Source organism: Diabrotica virgifera, chromosome 1 (assembly GCF_917563875.1).
Source record: "Diabrotica virgifera virgifera chromosome 1, PGI_DIABVI_V3a".
In the NCBI taxonomy this organism is placed as follows: Eukaryota; Metazoa; Arthropoda; class Insecta; order Coleoptera; family Chrysomelidae; genus Diabrotica; species Diabrotica virgifera.
In genome coordinates this window covers 53,339,820-53,361,242 of record NC_065443.1, presented here as the reverse complement: position 1 = coordinate 53,361,242, position 21,423 = coordinate 53,339,820, and the positions used below count along the sequence as shown (strand labels likewise).

The following is a 21,423-nucleotide window of genomic DNA, read 5'->3' as shown; positions in this document are numbered from 1 at the left end:
TCCGAGCGTTTTGCTTATGTGCTAAATGTGTAACAATTATTCCAGTACACTGTATAAGTGAAATCATATGAAAAATCACACAGTGTAAAGTACTTTAGGTTAAGGATAAAAAAGGGGGATTTAAAACATTATTATTAATCAATTAATATCATACATTGGGCTATTGCATTCAGTAATTATTAATATAAAATACGTTCATAGTAGGAATGAACGAAACTGATTGTAAGAATGAATAGAATTGCTTGTAAGAAAAACCGTATTTATTGTGGGAATGAACGGAATTAATTGTAACAATAAACGGAAATAATTGTAGAAATAAACGAAATACGTTAGGAGAAATAACACTGTTATTGACACAACGAATAGTCTTCGTCGGTCAATTAACGACGTTGTTGTTTCAATAAATAGTGTTCGTTGACTCAGTGAACAGAGTTCGTAATACCAATAAAGTGATATTATGGTATACATAATGAATGTTCATCCATTCAATAAACGTAATACATTGGCTCAACGAACGAAAATAATGAATTGATAAACATCGTTTTGTTGTCCCAATAAAACCAAGAATTGGACAAATTTTAAGTATTGCGTTTATTGTCTGAATTAACATTTTTATTGATATTACGTACCTTTTTCGTTGAGTGTAGTTTGGCCTAGGCCAAACTAAAACAAATCTGACTGCTAGTATCGAATTACAGCAAAAGAAAACGATGCTGATGCCGTGCGGGCATCTTCTTACAACAAGAGTAAGTTTTAGATTAATAAAATAAAAAAGAATACATAAGTATTAAAATTGCAAATTATAGAAACCGCGGAGGCGTTACCAGAAAATTGGTTCCAATAAAAATTTTATTTTAATATTATTTTTAATTTTATTACAGTAAAGTGAGGCTACTTTGTGACACTTTTTTAGATTTTGTGATGATATAGTACATACACTTTCGGTTTATTATAATTTTAAAAATATCACCTGAAAGCTCAATATTTCCTCTATGTTCAGTGACAACTAGAATGCGCTATATGCTATAGAAATCAAGAAAATGTCAAAAAAGGTTGTCATAAAGTCGCCCCATGGGTGGGGGTTTCTTTGTGACACGTAAGTTTTTCTGCGATATTTATATGGAATTATAACTGTGGCACAAAGAAATACCCGTAGGTTTTTTACAAACAACATTTTAATGTTAAATGGAGGTAACATATTGTGTTAAAATATAAATTTACTTTGGTAAAAATATCTTCTTCAAAAGTAAAAGTTTTCACGCCAACCTAAAATCACCTGTTTTGACGATGATCAAATCAGCTGTGGCATGACGAGCGAAGTTGCACTAGGAACTTTTGGTTCACGGTTCTTAGACATTACTACGGTTGCCTAAATCGACTAACCAATGAACATTAAGGGTGAGATTACGTCACGAGAGTTTACTGTCATTTGAATCGTAATATGATTTTTTTCGAATCCTGAGAAAACCAAGTATTTTACAAAAATTTAAACGCAGGATGCAAGATTACATTATTACCGAGGGCGGAAAGCCCCTTAGAATAAACAAGCAGATTCTATTGAATGAAATATTTGAAATTAAATATCACACTTCTCTTTTATTTTCAGCCCTGTAACTTATTAAAATAAACATTATAGAAGTTCTCAGGGTCTTTCAGCCCTCGGTAATGATGTAGTCTTTCATTCTGAGTTTAAATTTTTCAAAAATATTTATTAGTTTTTCCAAGATTCGATGAATACAATTAAAACACATTGAGAATTTTGACATGCGTCAAAATTTTGCATTAACTCAATGTAAAATTCTCAACTGTTGAATTCCAGCTTCCCTAATAATTATTTTACATCAAAAGACATTAGAAACTATTTGTAGAGGATTAAAATCTGTATTGGAAATAACTGTTAAAATTGGTCTACGTAATTAAACATATTCCAAAATTTTGTAAAAATGTAATACATTTTAGTTTTCAGCCCAAACTTAGGCCACACACAATGCAATAATGTTCACATTTTTGAACTGTCAATATTTTTATTTTGTCATCTATTGTTTAAAAACAATACAGTTGATACGATACCCTCAGTTGCGGAGAAAGGATTAATAATAAAGATTTTTTATTCAGTCAATGGTGTGAGCACTGGCAGTTAAATAGTAACGTGTGGCCTTACTTTTACACGCATACCTATTGTGGCAAATGTATCATATTTTTAAAAATTTTGGAACGCATTTAAATCGTAGAACAATTTTAACTTTTGATTTTAATACAGATTTTAATTCTCTACAAGTATTCTCTCATGACTTTTGATGTAAAATAATTAGGGAAGCAGGAATTCAACAATTTAGAATTTTACATTGAATTTCCTATGGCCCTTTTTACGATTCACCACCCGGTATAATATAAAATGTGTACTATTTGTCTTATTATTTCATAATAACACAAATAATACACATATATACACAATAACACACATTCAATGATCGAAAATCATTTAAAAATATGGGAATGTAAACTCTTGTGACGTAAAGTCAAAAATATAAGTCTCCCCACCACCGTCGGACAAGACAACCGTAATAAAGTCTAATAACCGTAACTTTGGTTATTGTTCCCTAGATAGTGCACATAGGCTACGATTGAGATAAAACATTTTGATTATTCCAGCATTTCTAATGGCTAGGCCAAGTTAATCAGTTTAACTATAGAGGCCACTGTCACAAAGTAACCATATGTGTCACAAAGTAGCCTCACATTACAAGGTAAAACTTACACTTCTTGTAAAAACACTTTGTATAAAAATAATGATATGAAATATTATTGAAAATAGATCAGTATCTTTTTATCAGTAACAGTATTTTTCTGATAAGCCCTTTACATCTGGTATTATTGTCATCCTTGGGTCTGTTCTAGTGGCTGTTGCTGGATTGCTTGTGGCCATGTGTTTTTTCTTTTTTCTATCTGGAGGAATTCCTTGTTTAGAAATGACAATGTTTAGTCATTTTTATTAAACCCTTTGTTAGCATGGTTTTTTCTTCTTGAAATAGGTTTTCATTGAAGCAGGTAATTAAAATATTTGTTAGTGTGAGTTGGCTTTCTGTAAATTTTGGTGACGTATAGTATCCTGTATCATCTTTGAAGATTAGCACATCCAGAATAGGAAGTGATTTTTTTCCATGGTGAATTTGATTGATTATTCTTTATTGTTGATGTCATTCAGGAATCTATTCTATACTTATGGTGCATGAGGCCAAATTAATTGGATTTGCATCGTCTAGATATCTCCACCATACTAAGCGTTATTTGTCTTTTTGTATACAATATTTTGTTCAAAATCCTTTATGAATATATCTGGAAATAAGGATAAGCCTATGGTTAATGGTCTAGAGAAGTAAATTTGATCTATAATGTACGTTTAAAAATCAGGTATGTAGTTGAGTCCCGGGGCTCATCTGCTCATCTGCTCAAAACTTTCTCTGTCTGGTCTCTGCGCAGATAGGAAAAATTTCGAAAGTCATTCCTAGTCTTGACGAGAAATAACTTATTCGGTTTATTGTTTTAAATTAATCTAATCTAAATCGAACAATCGTGTGGGTATTACCACTTAGTTAAAAATAATTTACTTCATAAACAAATATATCTAAAATATGTTGACGTAAAAACGCAAATAGTAAGTACTGATTACTGAAAACATATAATAACTAAAAATACTTGCCCATAGTGATACATTTTCCAAAAGGTTACCAAGATTCGGTAAAAAATGCCAAAAATTCATTGTTTTATAAATAAATAAGAGTAAGTTGAAAATTGAGAGCATACTCAAAAAGGTTAATATCAGAAGCGTCAAAACCATTTTCCCAGTTGCTCTATTAATGTCAGTTGCAGCTTTGTGTAGTGTTAAAATATACAATTTTATTTCTTGAACATTTTCGTAATGAGATAAATCTTCGCCAATAGTGATTGAGTCCGTGGAAAAAGTTTCTAGAAGGGATTTTTGTAGTTGTGTATATCTAATTGATAAAAAATTAGATGATTGGGAGGTAACTAAAGTTAAAAACAGCATTTCCAGGTGCAACATTAGCCAATAGATGGAAGAAAACAAGGAATAATTGGACATTTCGGTTTTTGGAAGCCACATGGCAATGACATAGATGCAGGAATAAAACAGTACAAACAAAATCCACTTGAATATTTCTTTTCCTAATTTAACACTGTGCTTAAACCTATTATTTATTATTTCAATATTTTCGAAGAAACTATTCCAAAGGGAGTTGTTATTTATGCTTCCATACAAGCAGTGTCCATTGAACAAGAATAAGGCCATAAACTGCATAGCCATCAAAAACTTCTCGGTGACTTCAAACTTCATAGACCTTGATGTGTATTTATAGTACATAATTATACATACTGTTCCAATCATGTGTACTATCGTTAGAATGACTATTAAGACTCGCCTTTGTATTGCTTTGTGCTCTGAAGGAAATGTTCCTATATATGACGCTGCTATAAAAACTGATTTGATCACAAAAATATCCTGTTTCATCATCGTGAACTTAAGGAAAACTACTTTTTTACTCACTAGACACAAATTGTTTGAAGTGGAATTTTATAGCACTATAGTTAATTTCATCAAGATGATTAAGGGAAGCTTTTTTGCTGATTAAGGTGTAAATATTCGCTAGTAAATGGGTCGATGAATTTATTGTTCCATTTAATTTAATTGAAAAGTGTATTATTTTTTTATTAAAAAAAAAATAATACAGGAACATATTATATTTTATAAAATATATAAACATGTAGAAGAAAATTTACTAAAAGAAAACTAACTACTAACATTCACTCCAAAAATCTCAGAGATTTAACAGAAATTTTATCATAAAATATAATCCTGTGCAAACATTTGGTAAATGTTTGCCATACCGAAAAGTATAAAAAATACCTTTACCTCTGTTCATGGTCTCTGTAAGGTTTGTTCTAACCAAATATATATATATATATATATATATATATATATATATATATATATATATATATATATATATATATATATATATATATATATATATATATATATATATATGTATATATTCGGTGGCGCCCAAAATCCCGACAGCCAGAATCCCGACGGCCAAAACATCGACACGCCAGAATCCCGACACGCCAGAATCCCGACAGGCCAAAATCCCGACATGCAACAATCCTCGCATAAGCAAAATTCCCGTCCACTACATTTTGAATATTTATTGTTTCCTTTTCAAATGCAATACCAAATCATATTATAGAATATTGAAATTGAACAATTAATTACTTACTAAAAAGTACGGGTACTAATTATTGTGTATTTTAAAAGAAAAAATTATTAAAGACTTCATTTTATAATATAAAAGTTGACCTGATAATATCTATTATATGAAAGTAAACTTGAATTCAGGATTTGATTATACATACATTATTTGACTATATATTGACTATAATTTTATTTAGAAAATTATTTCATATTAAATGGTAAATACTTTTGTTTAGCAACAAAAAATAAAAAAACAGATGGTTATGAACAAAAAACCAGAAATAAATGTAATTATATGTTAAAATGGAACTCATCAAACCTGTCGGGATTCTGGCGTGTCGGGATTTTGGCCTATCGGGATTCTGGCGTGTCGGGATTTTGGCCGTCGGGATTTTGGCTGTCGGGATTTTGGGGTAGACCCGTATATATTAGTTATATGTATAAATATAGATAAGAAAAATTACAGGAGTAATGTTACCATTTTGGTCATATTGTTAGAAGACCCTGTCATCTAAGGGCGACAACTAACACTGCCAAGGAGGTAAGGCTACCTTAGGAAATGGAAAGCCATATCTTTATTAAATAAATTGTTGAGTAAGCGAGTACAAATATAAATTTAGATAAGGAAAATTTTTGGCAAACACTCGCAAAGTGAATGTGAATATGAAAGGGAATATAAAATGATGGAGGGCAACTGTATACAGGGTGTCCCAGACTAATTTATCCAGGCTATATCTCTTAAACGAATACAGATTTTCGAATGGGATAAAAACTGGTCTATTCCATTTGTAATACACTTAAATATGGCGTAAAAAAATCATCCCCTAAATATTAATCCCTTAGTTACAACCCCTAACTTTAATTTTTTTAATAGCACTCTGTAAATTTTTTTATAGTTTTGGATGTGGTCTTCTATCGTCTATTCAACAGGTTTTTAAAAATTAAATCGGTTTGTAAATAATCAAGAAAATATCAGGTCTTTTTCATTTTTGTTAATTATTATGTGTCCCAGACTAATTTATTGAGGCTATATTTCTTAACACAATAGAGATTTTTTAATGGGACAAAACTGATCTATTCCATTTGTACACATTAATACGTAGAAGAAAAAATCATCCCCTAAATATTCAGCCCTTAGTTACAACCTCTAACTTTAATTTTTTTAATAGCATCCTATACATTTTTTTATAGTTTTGGCTGTGGTTTTCTATCGTCTATTCAACAGACTTTTTTTTTGTAAATAAAATGGGGTTGCAAGGAATCAAGAAAATATTAGTTTATTTTTTATTTTTTTTTTAATCAAGACAGCCTTAAAAAAGAGAATAGAAAAGAAATAATGCTTTATTGTCACTGAAAATTTTACAATTTTATGGTCAAATCTTACGTATGTAGAGTCAGAAAATAACAATAACAAATCATACCCTAAATGTTCATGCCTTAGTTACAACCCCTAACTTTATAATTTTTAATAGCACCCTGTACATTTTTTTATAAATTTGCAATAAGCGTATTTAAATAGTAAATATTTAATAAGCGACAATAAAGCATATTTCTTTTCGAGTCTATTTTTTAAGGCTATCTTGATTAATTTAACGAAAATAAAAAATAAGCTGATATTTTCTTGATAACTTACGAACCCATTTTATTTTTAAAAAATCTGTTGAAAAGGCGATAGAAGATCACATCTAAAACTATAAAAAAATGCACAGGATGCTATTAAAAAAATTAAATTTAGGGATTGTAACTAAGGGATGAATATTAGCGGATGATTTTTTCTACGCCATATTAAAGTGTATTACAAATGGAATAGATCCGTTTTTGTCCCATTCGAAAATCTCTTTTTGATTAAGAGATATAGCCTGGAGAAATTAGTGTGGGACACATAACAAAAATAAAAAATAAACCGATATTTTCTTAATTATTTACGAATTGATTTTATTTTTAAAATATCTGTTGAATATACGATAAAAGACCACATCCAAAACAGGGTGCTATTAAAAAAAAAACAAAATTAGGGGTTGTAACTAAGGGATGAATATTTAGGGGATGATTTTTACTACGTCATATTAAAGTGTATTACAAATGGAATATATCAGTTTTTGTCCCATCCGAAAATCTCTATCGGTTTAAGAGATATAACCTGGATAAATTAGTCTGGGACACCCTGTATACGTTATACGTAATTCGGACTAATTGGCCCATCATCAGTACAGTGTAGCCAATTTAGAAAAGGGGTGGCCTATATTAACTTGAGACTTGTCACCGTTTTGAGAATGGTGACATATAATCTATATTTTTGTCTACAGTTTGTCAAAACTAGGAATAATTTGCAAAATCCTGCATTAGACCCGCCTGCTTGCTGCGAGGGAAACTTGTTGGAAATTATTCTATAAAAAAAGTAAACTTGACCTGTAAACTATGCTTAATAATCAAGTATTCGAACTAAAACGTTCATATCGTTCATATCATCTATCTCTTTCTCTCCTGAATACTTTCCCCTTTCCCTATCTGCTCTCTGCGCAGATAGGCAAAATTTTGAAAGGCATACCTAGTTTTGACGAGCAATTGAGACTTTCAAATTGATCGGTGTATTTTTTTTAAATTAATTTAATAATTTTTAATTATTTTGAAATAGTTGTTTATGAAACAGTTCGTGAAGTATGCTTTTTGCGAACGCACGCGATGTTTGGAGCAGGAGAGAGCGGAACGAGTGCTATACATCGCGTAAGTTCGCAAAAAGTACTTCACGCACAGTTTCATACAATATTTTATCTAAAGCAAATAAAAAAACTGTAACTCTTCGTCACTGGAATTCATTTCTATTCTACAATTTTTAGAATTTTGACATTTAAAAATTTCTTTCAAACCACAAAACTGTCAAAATTTGTGTTATAATTCATTGCTCATTATGTCATTACCATGACAACGTGAAAGTTAAGGATATTTGATTATATGAAAGTCTGTCAAAATAGTGCGAAAAAGTAAATCCCATTTGAAATACATTGTTACTTCACGCACACTTTAAACTCTTCACGCACTATCTATAATAGATCTGGATCCCGCGTATGAAAAAAAAGTTGATAAATAGCAAGCTGAAAATTTGTTAATAGCTTAAGGGTGTCTAGTCGGACAAACTTTGATATATGGGAACACTGGAACAGGGGAAGTTTTAATTGTGGAACAGGTTAAAAATTTGGAACGGCCAGACCACGAAAACGGCACATTTATTTTATAAATACAGAATAGACTTAAACTCTCCGAACAGAGATTAAACTCTCATGCAAAAATCAGACTGCTATTTATCACCTGTCATAATTCCTGCATTTGACATATTCTACATATTCCACTCAATAAAACGCCCATTTGGTGATAAATAGCAGTCTGGTTTTTGCACGAGAGTTTAATCTCTGTTCGGAGAATTTAAGTCTGTTCTGTCGGACAAAATACATGTGCCGTTTTCGTGGTCTGACCGTTCCAAATTTGTAACCTGTTCCACAATTAAAACTTCCCCTGTTCCAGTGTTCCTATATATCAAAGTTTGTCCGACTAGACACCCTTAAGCTATTAACAAATTTTCAGCTTGCTATTAATCAACTTTTTTTTCATACGCGGGATCCAGACCTATAATGACAGTTTTCACAAACTAAAAACTTAAACATAATATGTCATAGAGTAGATAAAATAATTTTGTACTACCACCTAACCGAAAATAACTTACTTGATAAACTAATATATTTAAAATATACAGGGTGTCCCGAATCTCTACCGACAAACAATGAAGACAAGAGATTCCTCAGATAATTTTAAGAAAATTTAACCAAATTCAGCTAGTCTGAAAATGCTTCCTAAGGGATCTACAGCTCTTTGAAGATGGCGTCTTGTAATTAGTTTTTCTTAAATACCTCCAGAACTCTTCTAGTTAGAAAAACGAAAATTGGTACGCATATTTATCTTCTAGAGGTAAATCGATTCCATCCATTGCGAATTTCTTGTACCGGGCATAGGCGTCCGTTTTGGGTATGGAAACGGCTATTTTATCGCATAACTTTTTTGTCTTTAACTTTTAGGCATTTTTGACTCTGGATTATTAAATTATGAGGTATTCTAGTACTAAAATGTACTCTTGCTTTAAGTCGGTAGGACACACCGTTTTCTAGAAAAATCGATTTCGAAATTTTTCGGTTCGTGATTTGAAAAAAAAAATTGAAAAAAATTTTCAAAAAAAAAACGTTGTATTTTAACAACTTAAAGCAAGAGTAACTTTTAGTACTAGAATATCTCATAATTTAATGTTGTAGTGTCAAAAATGCTTAAAAAATAAAGACAAAAGAGTTATGCTATAAAATAACCGTTGAACTACCCAAAACGGACGCATATGACCGGAACTAGAAATTTGCAATTTAATGAAATAGATTCGTCTCTAAAATATAATAAATAAACGTACCTTTTTTCGTTTTTCTAAATAGTTTTTTTTGGATTTTTTTTTTAATTTCAAAAAACGAAAAACTTTTAAATTGATTTTACTTGACAACGGTATGTCCTACCGACTTAAAGCAAGCGTACCTTTTAGTACTAAAATACCTCACAATTTAATAATCCAGACTCAAAAATGCCTAAAATTTAAAGACAAAAAAATGATGCGATAAAATAACCGTTGCCCTACCCAAAACAGACGCCTGTGACCAATACTAGAAATTCGCAATATATGGAATTGATTTACCTCTGGAAGATAAATACGCCTACTAATTTTCGTTTTTTTAAGTCGAAGCGTTCTGGAGGTATTTAAGAAAAGCTAATTACCAGACACCTTCTTCACATAGCTCTAGCTCCCTTAGCAAGCGTTTTCGGACTAGGTGAATTGGGTTAAATTGTCTTAAAATTAGCTTAAGAATCTCCGGTCCTCGTTTGTCTTGAGAGTTTCTGGACACCCTGTATAGAACTAAAAACGGAAATAGTGTAGTTCTGAAACTATGTTCTTGTGGCATGTGTAAGTTAAATATTGTGTTTATATGCGATTAGCTACAACAGTTGAGTGTAGTGACAGTTATGTTTTTATCTAAAAAGATTTGACGTTCCTATTTTCACTCCAGAAATCGTTTTCAAAATATTATTGAGAAAATTTTGTTTAATTAGTCCATAACCTACAAGATGTTGAGGAAGTTATATAGGTATTGTCAAAAAATATGTTGACTCATGGTTAACACACTAGGTCAGTAGACAACAGCCATACTCTAGCTGAAATATTTGAGGGTCGTTATTTTATGCCGCATAGTCGCATAGTATATCAAATTCCGATTATTCTTTATGTTTCTGCATTATTTCTATGTGCTTTATGTGATTCTGAGTATGGGAATCTCCTTATTGTGTTGTGTATTGTGTATTGCATATGTATTGTGATTGATTGAAGGCATTTTCTCACACTTTCTCGTCCGATATTGTTGGTATATTCTTGTTGTTCATTTCTTCTTTAAATATTGACAACCAAAGTCTGCTGCATTCTGCTGATGGGTTTGCTACATATTTCTCTTCATTTAGGATGACGACTGGTTCTTTGATTTTTGCCACTTTTATGTCTGTTTCTTTCATGATTTTTAATGCATATTTCCTTTGTACTCTGTGTTCATTGTCCGAGGCATATTTGCATATCTGTGATTTGTCCAAATCCCTGTTTTTGATGTATGTTGTGGCACTAAGTATGCCCCAAACACGATGGGCGACATTTTAATGTAGCACGCCTATGGATAACAAAGGCAAAAAAATATGTATCATGACAAATTTAACAAAATATAAAACTATACTTGGTGCTACTTAACTTTTGATATACCTCGGTAGCTCTAAGTCTTCAGAGACCTAGGGGTGCGAATTCTTAATAGATGTTAAATAAAATTGAAACTCAATTGCTCGGGAGGCGCCCTAAATAAAAAACAAAATATCATATTATATGCTTACTTAAAAAAATATTAAACTAAGATGCCGATCACTTGAAATATCTGTACTTACCGTAGGCTACTTTAATGCGTGATTATTTTATAAGGATAGAGATTGGTAAAGAAAATCTGGTAATTAAACATAATTCTTAATTTATTTTTTTTTTATTTTATTCTGACCTTGGTTCAGAACCTTTAGCCACGTAACTACATATACAATTATTATTCGTTCATAAGTATAAAATTGTCCAGTATACACTTAAAAATAAAAAATAAAAAAAAGTAAAGCTTACAAATAACAATGCCTACGTACTATGTTAATAAATACAACTATATTATTTTTTTTCTTTTTTACTACGGTAATAACTAAAAACATACATAGGTTACAAAATAATATAATTAATTACAGTAAATATCTCATTCATACATTACATAATACAAAAGAAATACCTATTCATTCAAACGATTAGTTTTACATTCACACTTTTAATTTAATTTTTTGAAGAAATGTCATAATTAGTTTAAAAATTTTAATGTTATCCACACTTAATAGCACATTTAAGTCTAGGGGAGTATTTAAACCCCTAAAATTAAACCCTTAAACTTAAAATTTAAGTTTTAAAGAAAACTTAAATTCTTACTTTATTGAAACAAATAATAATTCAGCAAGGTTTTTATAAAAAAAAGAATAAAGTTTCATCAATTCGCGAGAAAACGTAAGAGTTAAACAATAAAAAAATAGCGCAAGTACCAAGATGTGGTCTTTATCCATAGTCCATCCATGCGCCAGTTACGGTGTTAACCATTGTCCTGATGTTACGACACATTTTTTTGTCACGCACATGACGACACTCAATTTTACAGACAAAGTCTTCTTCTTAACGTGCCCTATCAAGTCCCCTTGACGTTGGCGATTAACATGGCGAAACTGTCTCTGTCTCGAGCTATTCTAAATAGGTGTTCTGCTTTCTTTATTCCTGTCCGCTCCCGGATATTCTTCAACCAAGGGGCCTGCTTTCTACCAATTCCTCTGCGTCCTTCGATTTTACCCATCATAATAAGTTGAAGAATATTATACCGGTCTCCCCTTACTACGTGTCCAAAATAGGCCATCTTTCTATATTTGATATTATCAAGCAGCTCGCGGGTAGCATTTGCTCTCTTAAGGACTGCCACATTTGTCAGCATAGCCGTCCATGGTAGTGGTCCATGGTGTCCACAGACAAAGTACAGGTATTAATTATATTAGAGATGAAATTCCATAAACTTGATTGAATGAAACGAAGAACTTTTCGACAAAAGAAAACTAATAGATGTGTTCAATCCATCATTAGGAATACAAAATACGGTCGAGAATTTACATTCTCTACTACCACAGCAGCCACTTGAGACTACTTCGGCTCTGGAACAAAAACTCAAAGAAACTGTACTAAATACAAACAACTAATTTTCTCCATTAAACTATTTTCAACAATTTTTGTCAGCAGGCTTTGCCTTGCTGACGGAAAGGCACAAACTTCTTATTCTAGCTCTCTAGAATTGATCGCTCTTCTCAACTACTTCGAACTCATCTTTCATAACTGATCTCGATTATAATTCGAACTCCTGTACCACCCAAAACTCATTCCATCTTCCCATTTTTCTATCCTCACTCAACCATGTCCGGTTTGACCAATCAAAAAATTCGCCAACTTCCACTCCTCATTTCAAAACGAATAGAGAAGATTTAAGCAAACTTCAACCACGCCTTCAAAGGCAATAACTTATTCTTTCGCAAATAGGATTTAAACAACGAAATTCTGATGATCATACTCAACTCAAAACTCTCACGCTTTTCGCTGGTACAGCTTTTCGCACAGCTGGCCCACTAGACCACTACAAGTATATTATATAAACAACTTAGAACCACTTAATCTTTATTAAGGAATTCTCAACATAAATAAATGAGCTTCAAAGTAACATATTCCGGTCTAACAGACGCCAAAAATACATTAGCAAAAAGATTTATGAGTCTCATTCCTCTGACGGCAAAAATTCAACTTTAGATAAAAACAGAGATACGAATACGCATGAGAATCAAGAATTAATTGCGTAATACTACAGATTCATGAGGAATAAAAAATAATCACACATTTCCACGCGACAAACAAACACAATTTCTGAAACGGATTTACCATACAGGGTGAAGCAACAATATCAGGAATTCGAAAACGTTAATGCCCTTTGCACACGTTACAATGTTTCATGCTATTACCAGAGAACGACAGTTCTCGCCAGTGGAACACACCCACACCCCCTACACACGACACTATATATACACGAAATTTTCGATTTTCTAAATCTGACTGAATTAAAAATTGGGCCAACTCCCATCTTAAAGTTCAGGAAAAGACTCACCTATTCCTATATCAACCATCCATTTTGGTTCAAGGGTGTGGATTTTACGGCCCTTCTTATTTAGGGTCTGTTTTTCGTTCTTGTCCACAAAACTCCCAAAAACTTCGAAAATTTAAGTCCGACTTTTGCGGCTTCTAATAGTACTGATCATTACCTTTCCAACTCATGTCCAATTTTGAAAATCGGGTATACCATTCGAAAGTTACCGAGCTCAGAAATATGACTCAATTTCTATTTAAAAAAGGGAAAATGTTTGTGGATATGGATGTATGTATGTGACTGGAAAAGTTAAACCGACCTGAATTTTTTTTTCTGTGTTTGAAGAGGGCGTCAGGGCCGATTCAGAACCGGTGTAGTTTGTGACTTTTGACCACCCATAAGCCAGCTATAGGACTTGGTAGGTACAAAACGGCATATTTTTTTGGGGGTATATATCTTCGGTTTAAGAAGAGACAGGAGAACCGCAAATACACCAAATCAATAGTGTTGAGTTAAGCTTTCAAATGGTGTGTAAGACGTCACGACCAGACATACACACAGCTCAGTATTGCCGAAAAACTAAAAAACTAAACTTTGAAAATTTTGGTTTTTCGACAATTACTCAAAATTTCAACCTACGAATTGCGCCAATAACTGAGCGTTTCTAGAAGGACCCTAGACGATTCTAACGGTGTATAGCTCATATCCGGGAAACTTCGAATTTATAAGTTATAGGCTTCATAAATATGATCAAATCTATTATCTATGAAAAAAAAAACGGTTTTTCAAGCTCAATAAATTCCTGTAATAGCTTAAGTTATCATACTTGACCTTAGATGCATCAGATACTACTTGTCCATACGTTTCAAACTCATGTTTAGCGATCAAAATCGGTTAAGCCGTTTTTTTTAATGTTAATGGACATTATGAATTATGAAATATTATGAGTTGTAAAATATTGACTTCATAATTCTTTATTTGGTGTTTACGTTGTGATTTGAGGGATTATTTTTTAATGATTTTAACTTCCAATCGTATTGTAAGATTTTTGAACACGTGTTTAATTCTGTCTAATCAGATTATTATTTCATCGGTAATTTTCTACTGTAGAAAATTACAGTGAGAAATTTTTAAGTAGATTGTTTCTATTTAATTGCAACCAGTTTCCTAGTTTTGACAATTGTCAAATTTAAGAAAATATACATAATATACTTTTAGTTCTCAATCTGATGTCAAATTGTCACGAGGAGAACACAAATAGGCAAATTTAAGCGCTCGATTTACTTCGGTAAGATTATTTAATAAATAAAACTGTATTTATAAATAAACTAAAATTTTATTAATATCTTCATCTAAATATTTGCTAAACTGTGCTTTTCACTTTGATAAGTTGAAAAAAGTGTGTCACATTAATTGAGATCAATGTCACTGACTGTTTTTATATAAAGACTTGAATTTTATATTAAACAATTAGTACATATTAAAAATAATCTTACGAATATCACACGACATTAAGAATAAATAAGAAAATTGCTTAATTTTTTCTCAAATTTGTTATCATTGGGCAATAGCCACTCGATTCCTGTGGGCTCTCGTGTCTATTGCCAGACAACAGATTTTCGAAAAACTGTCGCATTATTCTCAATTTATTCTCACTCTCTTGTGACAATATACCCGAAAATTAGTTGGAGTTTAGGTAATAATGTAAATGTCAATAGTAATTGCACGAGAGCTCTAAAATTATTGATTTGTTTTGCGAGTGACACTTTGACGGTTTTAATTTCACGACCCGAAGGGGAGTGAAATTATATCAAAGTGGCATGAGGGACACGAGGCGATAATAATTTTAGAGATCGAGGGTAATTCACTGAGATTATTTCATGAATAAAACTGTCTTTTTAAATAATTTTAACTAATATTTTGTTGATATTTTCGCCTGAATATTTACTAAACGTGTTTCTTGGTGTTCGCTGTGACAAGTTGTAAAAAATTAATTGTCATTAATGTCACTGAATGTTGATTCTTGCATAGTATCAAAGGGCATCTTGACGACAGGATATTATCAAAAATTACCACTTTAATTTTTATTTCTGTAACTTTCTTTTGGTCAGAATCTCCTACGAATGAAATAATCATTACAATCAACTGTGGCTAATCCAATTCACCTAAACACAATATTTAGGATATACTGAAGTACCTAATGATTATTCAAAATACTTATACGCTCTGAGCTTCGCTGGTGTCGCTCCTAGCGAAATACTAATTCAACTTTCACCGGTAATTTTTAAATTTATTATTTAATTGTTATCGCTTAATATTTACAACGCAAAAAAGTAATTAAATTGTAATCGATTTTTTTAAGATTTTGTTAATCATTTTGACGTTCTATTGATAAAATATGAATTTCTTACTTCGGATACTTTCATAATTATCGTGTAGATGGCGCTAAGATTAATAGAATAATTTATAATTACATATTACGGAACATTAAAAAAACTTAAATTCAGTATTTAAAACGTAAAATTTAAGGTAAAAATAAATAGCACAGCTTTGACCAACTAATATTTTTTATAATTAATGTTTTTAATTTTAATTTTAAATTAATCACTTTGACATTTATGTCAAATTTCCGGTAAAGGTTTACAGACTTGTCACTACTGGCGCTCGCGAATTGATCGTGATGTAAATATCCCCTCTACGTACGAGCTCACAGCGTATATAAATATAAAAACTTACCAATAGTGATACATTTTCCAAAACTTTCCCAATACTCGGTAAAAAATGCCAAAAATTCATTGTTTTATAAATAAATAAGAGTAAGTTGAAAATTGAGAGCATACTCAAAAAGGTTAATATCAGAAGCGTCAAAACCATTTTCCCAGTTGCTCTATTAATGTCAGTTGCAGCTTTGTGTATGGTTAAAATATATAATTTTATTTCTTGAACGTTTTCGTAATGTGATAAATCTTCGTCAATAGTAATTGAATCTGCGGAGAAAGTTTCTAGAAGAAATTTTTGTAGTTGCGTATATCTAATCGATAAAAAATTAGATGATTGGCAGGTAACTAAAGTTAAAAGCAGCATTTCTAGGTGCAACATCACCCAATAGACAGAAGAAAATAAGAAATAATTGGACATTTCTGCTCTTCGACGCCATACAGCGATGATATAAATACAGGAATAAAACAGTACAAACAAAATCCACTTGAACATTACTTTTACTAATTTAATACTGTGCTTAAACCTCTTATTTATCTTTTCAATATTTTCGAAGAAACTTTTCCAAAGGGAGTTGTCATTTATACTTCCATACAAGCAGTGCCCATTGAACAAGAATAAGGCCATCATCTGTACAGCCATCAAAAACTTCTCGGTAACTTCAAACTTCATAGAAGTTGATATATGTTTATAGTCCATAATTATACAAATTGCTCCAATCATATGTACTATTGTTAATATGGCTATTAAGACTCTCCTTTGAATTGTTTTGTGCTCTAAAGGAAATGTTCCTAGATATGAGGCTGCTACAAAAATTGATTTGATCACACAAATATCTCGTTTCAGCATCGTGAACTTACGCAAAACAACTGTTTTGCTCACTAGAAACAACTTGTTCGAAGTGGAATTTCATAGCACTATAATAGTTAATTTCATTAAGGTTATTACGGGAAGCGTTTTTGCTGATTAGGGTGTAACTATTCGCTAGTAGAAGGGTCGATGAGTTTATTGTTCAATCTAATTTAATTGAAAAGGTGGTTATTCTTTTGATTAAAAAGAAAAACAATATAGGAGTATTTTATAGTATTCAGTGCTACACAAAATTAGCTCACAAGCAGTGCCGGTTTATCCACTGGGCGCTTGGGGCGGGCGCCCAGGGGCCCGGGCCCCTTAATTATAAAAAAATAAAGTCGCTAAATAATTTACATATTCTCCAAAAAAAATCTCATACAGAGATACGCCAAAACACTGCAAAATCCTTTGTTCTATTGTCAAATCTCTTCACGCCTATACACAGTGCCGTAGCCTAGTCAGTGTTTGTGGCGGGTCCCTTTTCCAAAAGCTACAGAAAGTTGTCAGATTTCGTCATGTCATTGATTAGAAACTACCCAGGTAGTGGGTAAAAACTGAGTAGATTATGAATCAATGGCCATGTCTCGAATTGTATCCAAAATAATCGCACAAACGGAGTTTTTTAGTTTCTAATAATTTCATTTTGTATTGTGGGGCTTAAATATTAATTTTTCTCACTTTTTGGCTATAAAATAAGTTCTTTTAAAATAGAAACAAAATAAGTCCTTTTAAAATAGTTAAACGAAAGACAAAAATAGATATACACAAATCTAATTTATAGATAAAGAATAGAGTATTCTCGAAAATGCCAATACCCAAACAATAGGTACACACTCTTTCAAACATTCAACAGTTCAAAAGTAAAGCGATTACAAAAATTGCAATTTAGCATTATACAGTGGCCTCTAAGGCTAGCACTCCACTCGCGATTTGTAATCGCAGCGACCAAAAAATCGCTGTCGCAGAAAATCTAGTCTAGAAAATTAGTCGCTGTTTTCAGAATCGCGAATTGAATGCTACAAGGATGTAACATCAGCTTTTAGATGTTTTTTTTTTAATCTAGAGATAAAGAAGAAGTCAAGACGTCAATTAATACTTTATGCGAGAAACATAAAAACGATGTTGATGAAACCAAAGAGAACTTGCCTAATGAAATATATTACCCATTTTGTAACGTTATGCCAACATTTGAATAAACATCATACAATTTATGAAAAATTTGATTCTTCCAGGATGTAAAAGCAACTTTTCCCTATATTTTAACTTTACTGCACATTTATTTGACGACACCAATTTCTAATGCGTCAGGCGAGCGGTATTTTTCGGCTTTAAAAAGAATAAAAACCTATTTAAGGTCAAATTTGGGTCAAGAAAACCTAGTCGCATTATCACTATTGTATATAGATAATGAAGAACTGGAGAAACTGAATTGTGATAATAGATATTATATGGCAGTTTGCGAATGCCAAGTCAAGAAAAAAAGTGATCTAATTTTTGTCTTTATGTATTTTTTAGAATATGTTTATTTGCTTCTCATGTGTTGTCTTTTGGAACTTTCTGTTTTTTATTTATGTTTTTAAATGTATTTTTTGTCTCTTTGCAAAGACAATGACGTCGACTTTGCAAAGTAACAAGACACTTACTCAACACACACACACAACACATTACTCTCTTGAGTTAGTGATAAGTTATAATCTAAAAAACAATTATGAAATTGACTGGCCAGTTGGTTGTGAAAACCAGTGCCAATAAAACACAAAACACACACAAATGTATTTTTTGGATTATTTTTTACGTTTGCTATTCTTCTTGCTTGTTTAAAAAAATATTTTATGGATTTTATAATAAACTTTTATAGTTAATGCATGGGTTTTCTTGTTAAAAAACTGACAACGAATAGCAATGAAGGGGGCCCCTAAACCTCCAGCGCCCAGGGCCCGAAGTTAGGTTAAACCGGCACTGCTCACAAGACCAAATAACATTAAGCCAGTCAATTAAGACCCATAAAAGATCACTCTTACTTTTTCTTTAAGGGTCATACGCTTCCAGAATGTAGACATTCATAAGCCATTTATACCTAAGTAATTGTCCCTTCCTGGCCATCGTCAAAATTTCTCCTGGATTTAGAATTTGTCACCAAACTTCTATATTTTGCTGCCACGAATGTTGCCTTCTTGCTGAACCTCTTCGCCCTTCTACTCATTAAAATCAATATTCATGCCTCATTTGAGTCACACGCAGGTTATAAATAGGAAAAATCATCAATCAATTTCGTTGGTGTTCCAAAGCTGTTGACGTGGCATTTTTGGGGTAAATGATATGGATATATGGGATTAGCCACAGTTGAGTTGTAATGACAATTAAATATTTTACCTAAAAATACTTCTTCTTTTGGTGCCTATTCGTTTTGAATATTGGCGATCATTCTGGCTATAATAATTTTATTAACTGATACTTTAAATAGATTAGTAGTTGTTATGGAGAACCATTTCCTCAAGGTCTTTAACCATGATATTATTTTTCTCCCAATTTCTCGCTTTCCGAAAACTTTGCCCTAAAGGATTACCTTGAGTATTCTCTATTTAGTGCCGTTTTTCATTATGTGTCCGATATATTCTTTCTCCTACATCACCTCTTTTTATTTCCCATTCTACGTAGTACTGTCTCGTTGGTTATCTTGTCCGTTTTAGGCTTCTCGAAGGCTTCAAGTTTTTTCTCCATCGCTTCAGTGAGTATCCAGGATTTAACTCCGTAGTATAATATTGTGAAGATATAACATCGTAGGAGCCTTACTTTTATCTCCAGATTAAGGCTGTGGCTTTTAACGAGTTTGGCCATGTTGTTGAATGCACTCCTAGCCCTCTCTATTCTACATTTTAAGTACTTCTTGTGAGTGATCCAATTGTTTGTTTACTATTGTTCCAATATAGGTGTATACTGTTTTACTCGGTACACTCACTGGTGTATTCTTGATAAGCAGTTGGACTTCGCTAAGTTTAGCTAATGATTGCTAGATCTAATGATCTAATGATATGATCTAATTTTTTGCTTATGACCATAAATTTAGTTTATATTATCTATGTTTACTTATATTCCAAATCTTTCATTTATTTTGTTTATTACTTGCTGTAAACTGTTCAAACTGTCTGCAAAAATAACGGTATCGTCTGCATAGTCAATGTTATTTAGGCATTCTCCATTTAGGAGTATGTCATGTTTGCAATTTTCCAAGGCTTTACTAAATATTTCTTCTGAATATAGGTTAAACAATATAGGAGAATGTGTGCCTACATCCTTGTCTAACGCCTAAAATACTACACGTTTCGATTTCCCTTCGGAAATCATTATCGAAAAAACTTAAGAATAATCATTTGTTGATAAGGTATGTACAACCGCCAATTGTTATTACTATTGAGGGTCTGTCATATCCTAGTCAACAAAAAATTTTGCTTTGCGTATGATGGTTGGTAAGCAACTGTGGCTGAAAGATATCAGGATGGATGTTTTTATGCTCTGTGATATATCAAATTCCGATTATTCTGTGTATTTTTGCAATAATTCTTTGTGTTATGTAATTTTACGTTTGTGAGTGTTTTTAATAGGTAATGAGTTTTTGGGATAAAAAAGCTTGTAAGTTAAGTTTTATGTATTGTGTGTTGCATAGAGATATGTGCTTCACGTTTCTGTTTTTGTTTTACACTTCTTTAGACTGTGCAGCAGACCTTGTTGCCAATAGGTAATTAAAAAAGGTATAACCGTTTCTGAGGTATAAATAATCGATACAATTTTACAAATTTTGATGGACATATTAAGAAATCCCAGGATACTTCAGTAGAGGTGATGAATATATCAAAATGTATACAGGGTGATTTATTAAGAATGTCCAATATCTGAGTTTTAGATTCTAGACCTCAAAATATTAAGATTTAACCCAAATGACTTAACTAAAATGTGTCTCATTAGTGAGTTACAGGGTGTTTATTTAAAAATTTCATAACTATTACCAGAACTATAATTATAACTATTACCAGAACTGGGTACCTATAATAACTAATACCCAGAACTTTAAAACTATTTAACATATCCCTGTCATACTTTGCAGAAAGTGTAGTTACCATACACCCTACTAAATTATCATACGGAATCGTTTCTGGCTCCTAACAGAGGCATACGATAGGGGACAGTGAACGTTTTTACCTTCCCAAATTCTACGCCACTGGCGGAATTGCTATTTTAGCACAATATTTCGATTCTCCCATATTTTGTAGGTAAACAATT

General features: G+C 31.8%; 1 protein-coding gene across 2 annotated transcripts in view; it reads right to left on the bottom strand.

Moving 5' to 3' along the window:
• Positions 1-21,423, bottom strand: part of LOC114324962 (gustatory receptor 68a-like) — a 30,816-nt gene that overhangs the window by 4,738 nt on the left and 4,655 nt on the right. Inside the window, exon 1 of one of the 2 annotated variants that reach the window (XM_028272890.1) lies at positions 16,312-17,179. The exons of the other annotated variant lie outside the window; for it this stretch is intronic. Within the exon in view, the coding sequence (XP_028128691.1) occupies positions 16,312-17,142 (831 nt within the window). The 5' untranslated portion in view covers positions 17,143-17,179. Of the gene's footprint in view, positions 1-16,311; positions 17,180-21,423 lie in introns of those variants that run through there. 2 annotated transcript variants of the gene reach the window in all.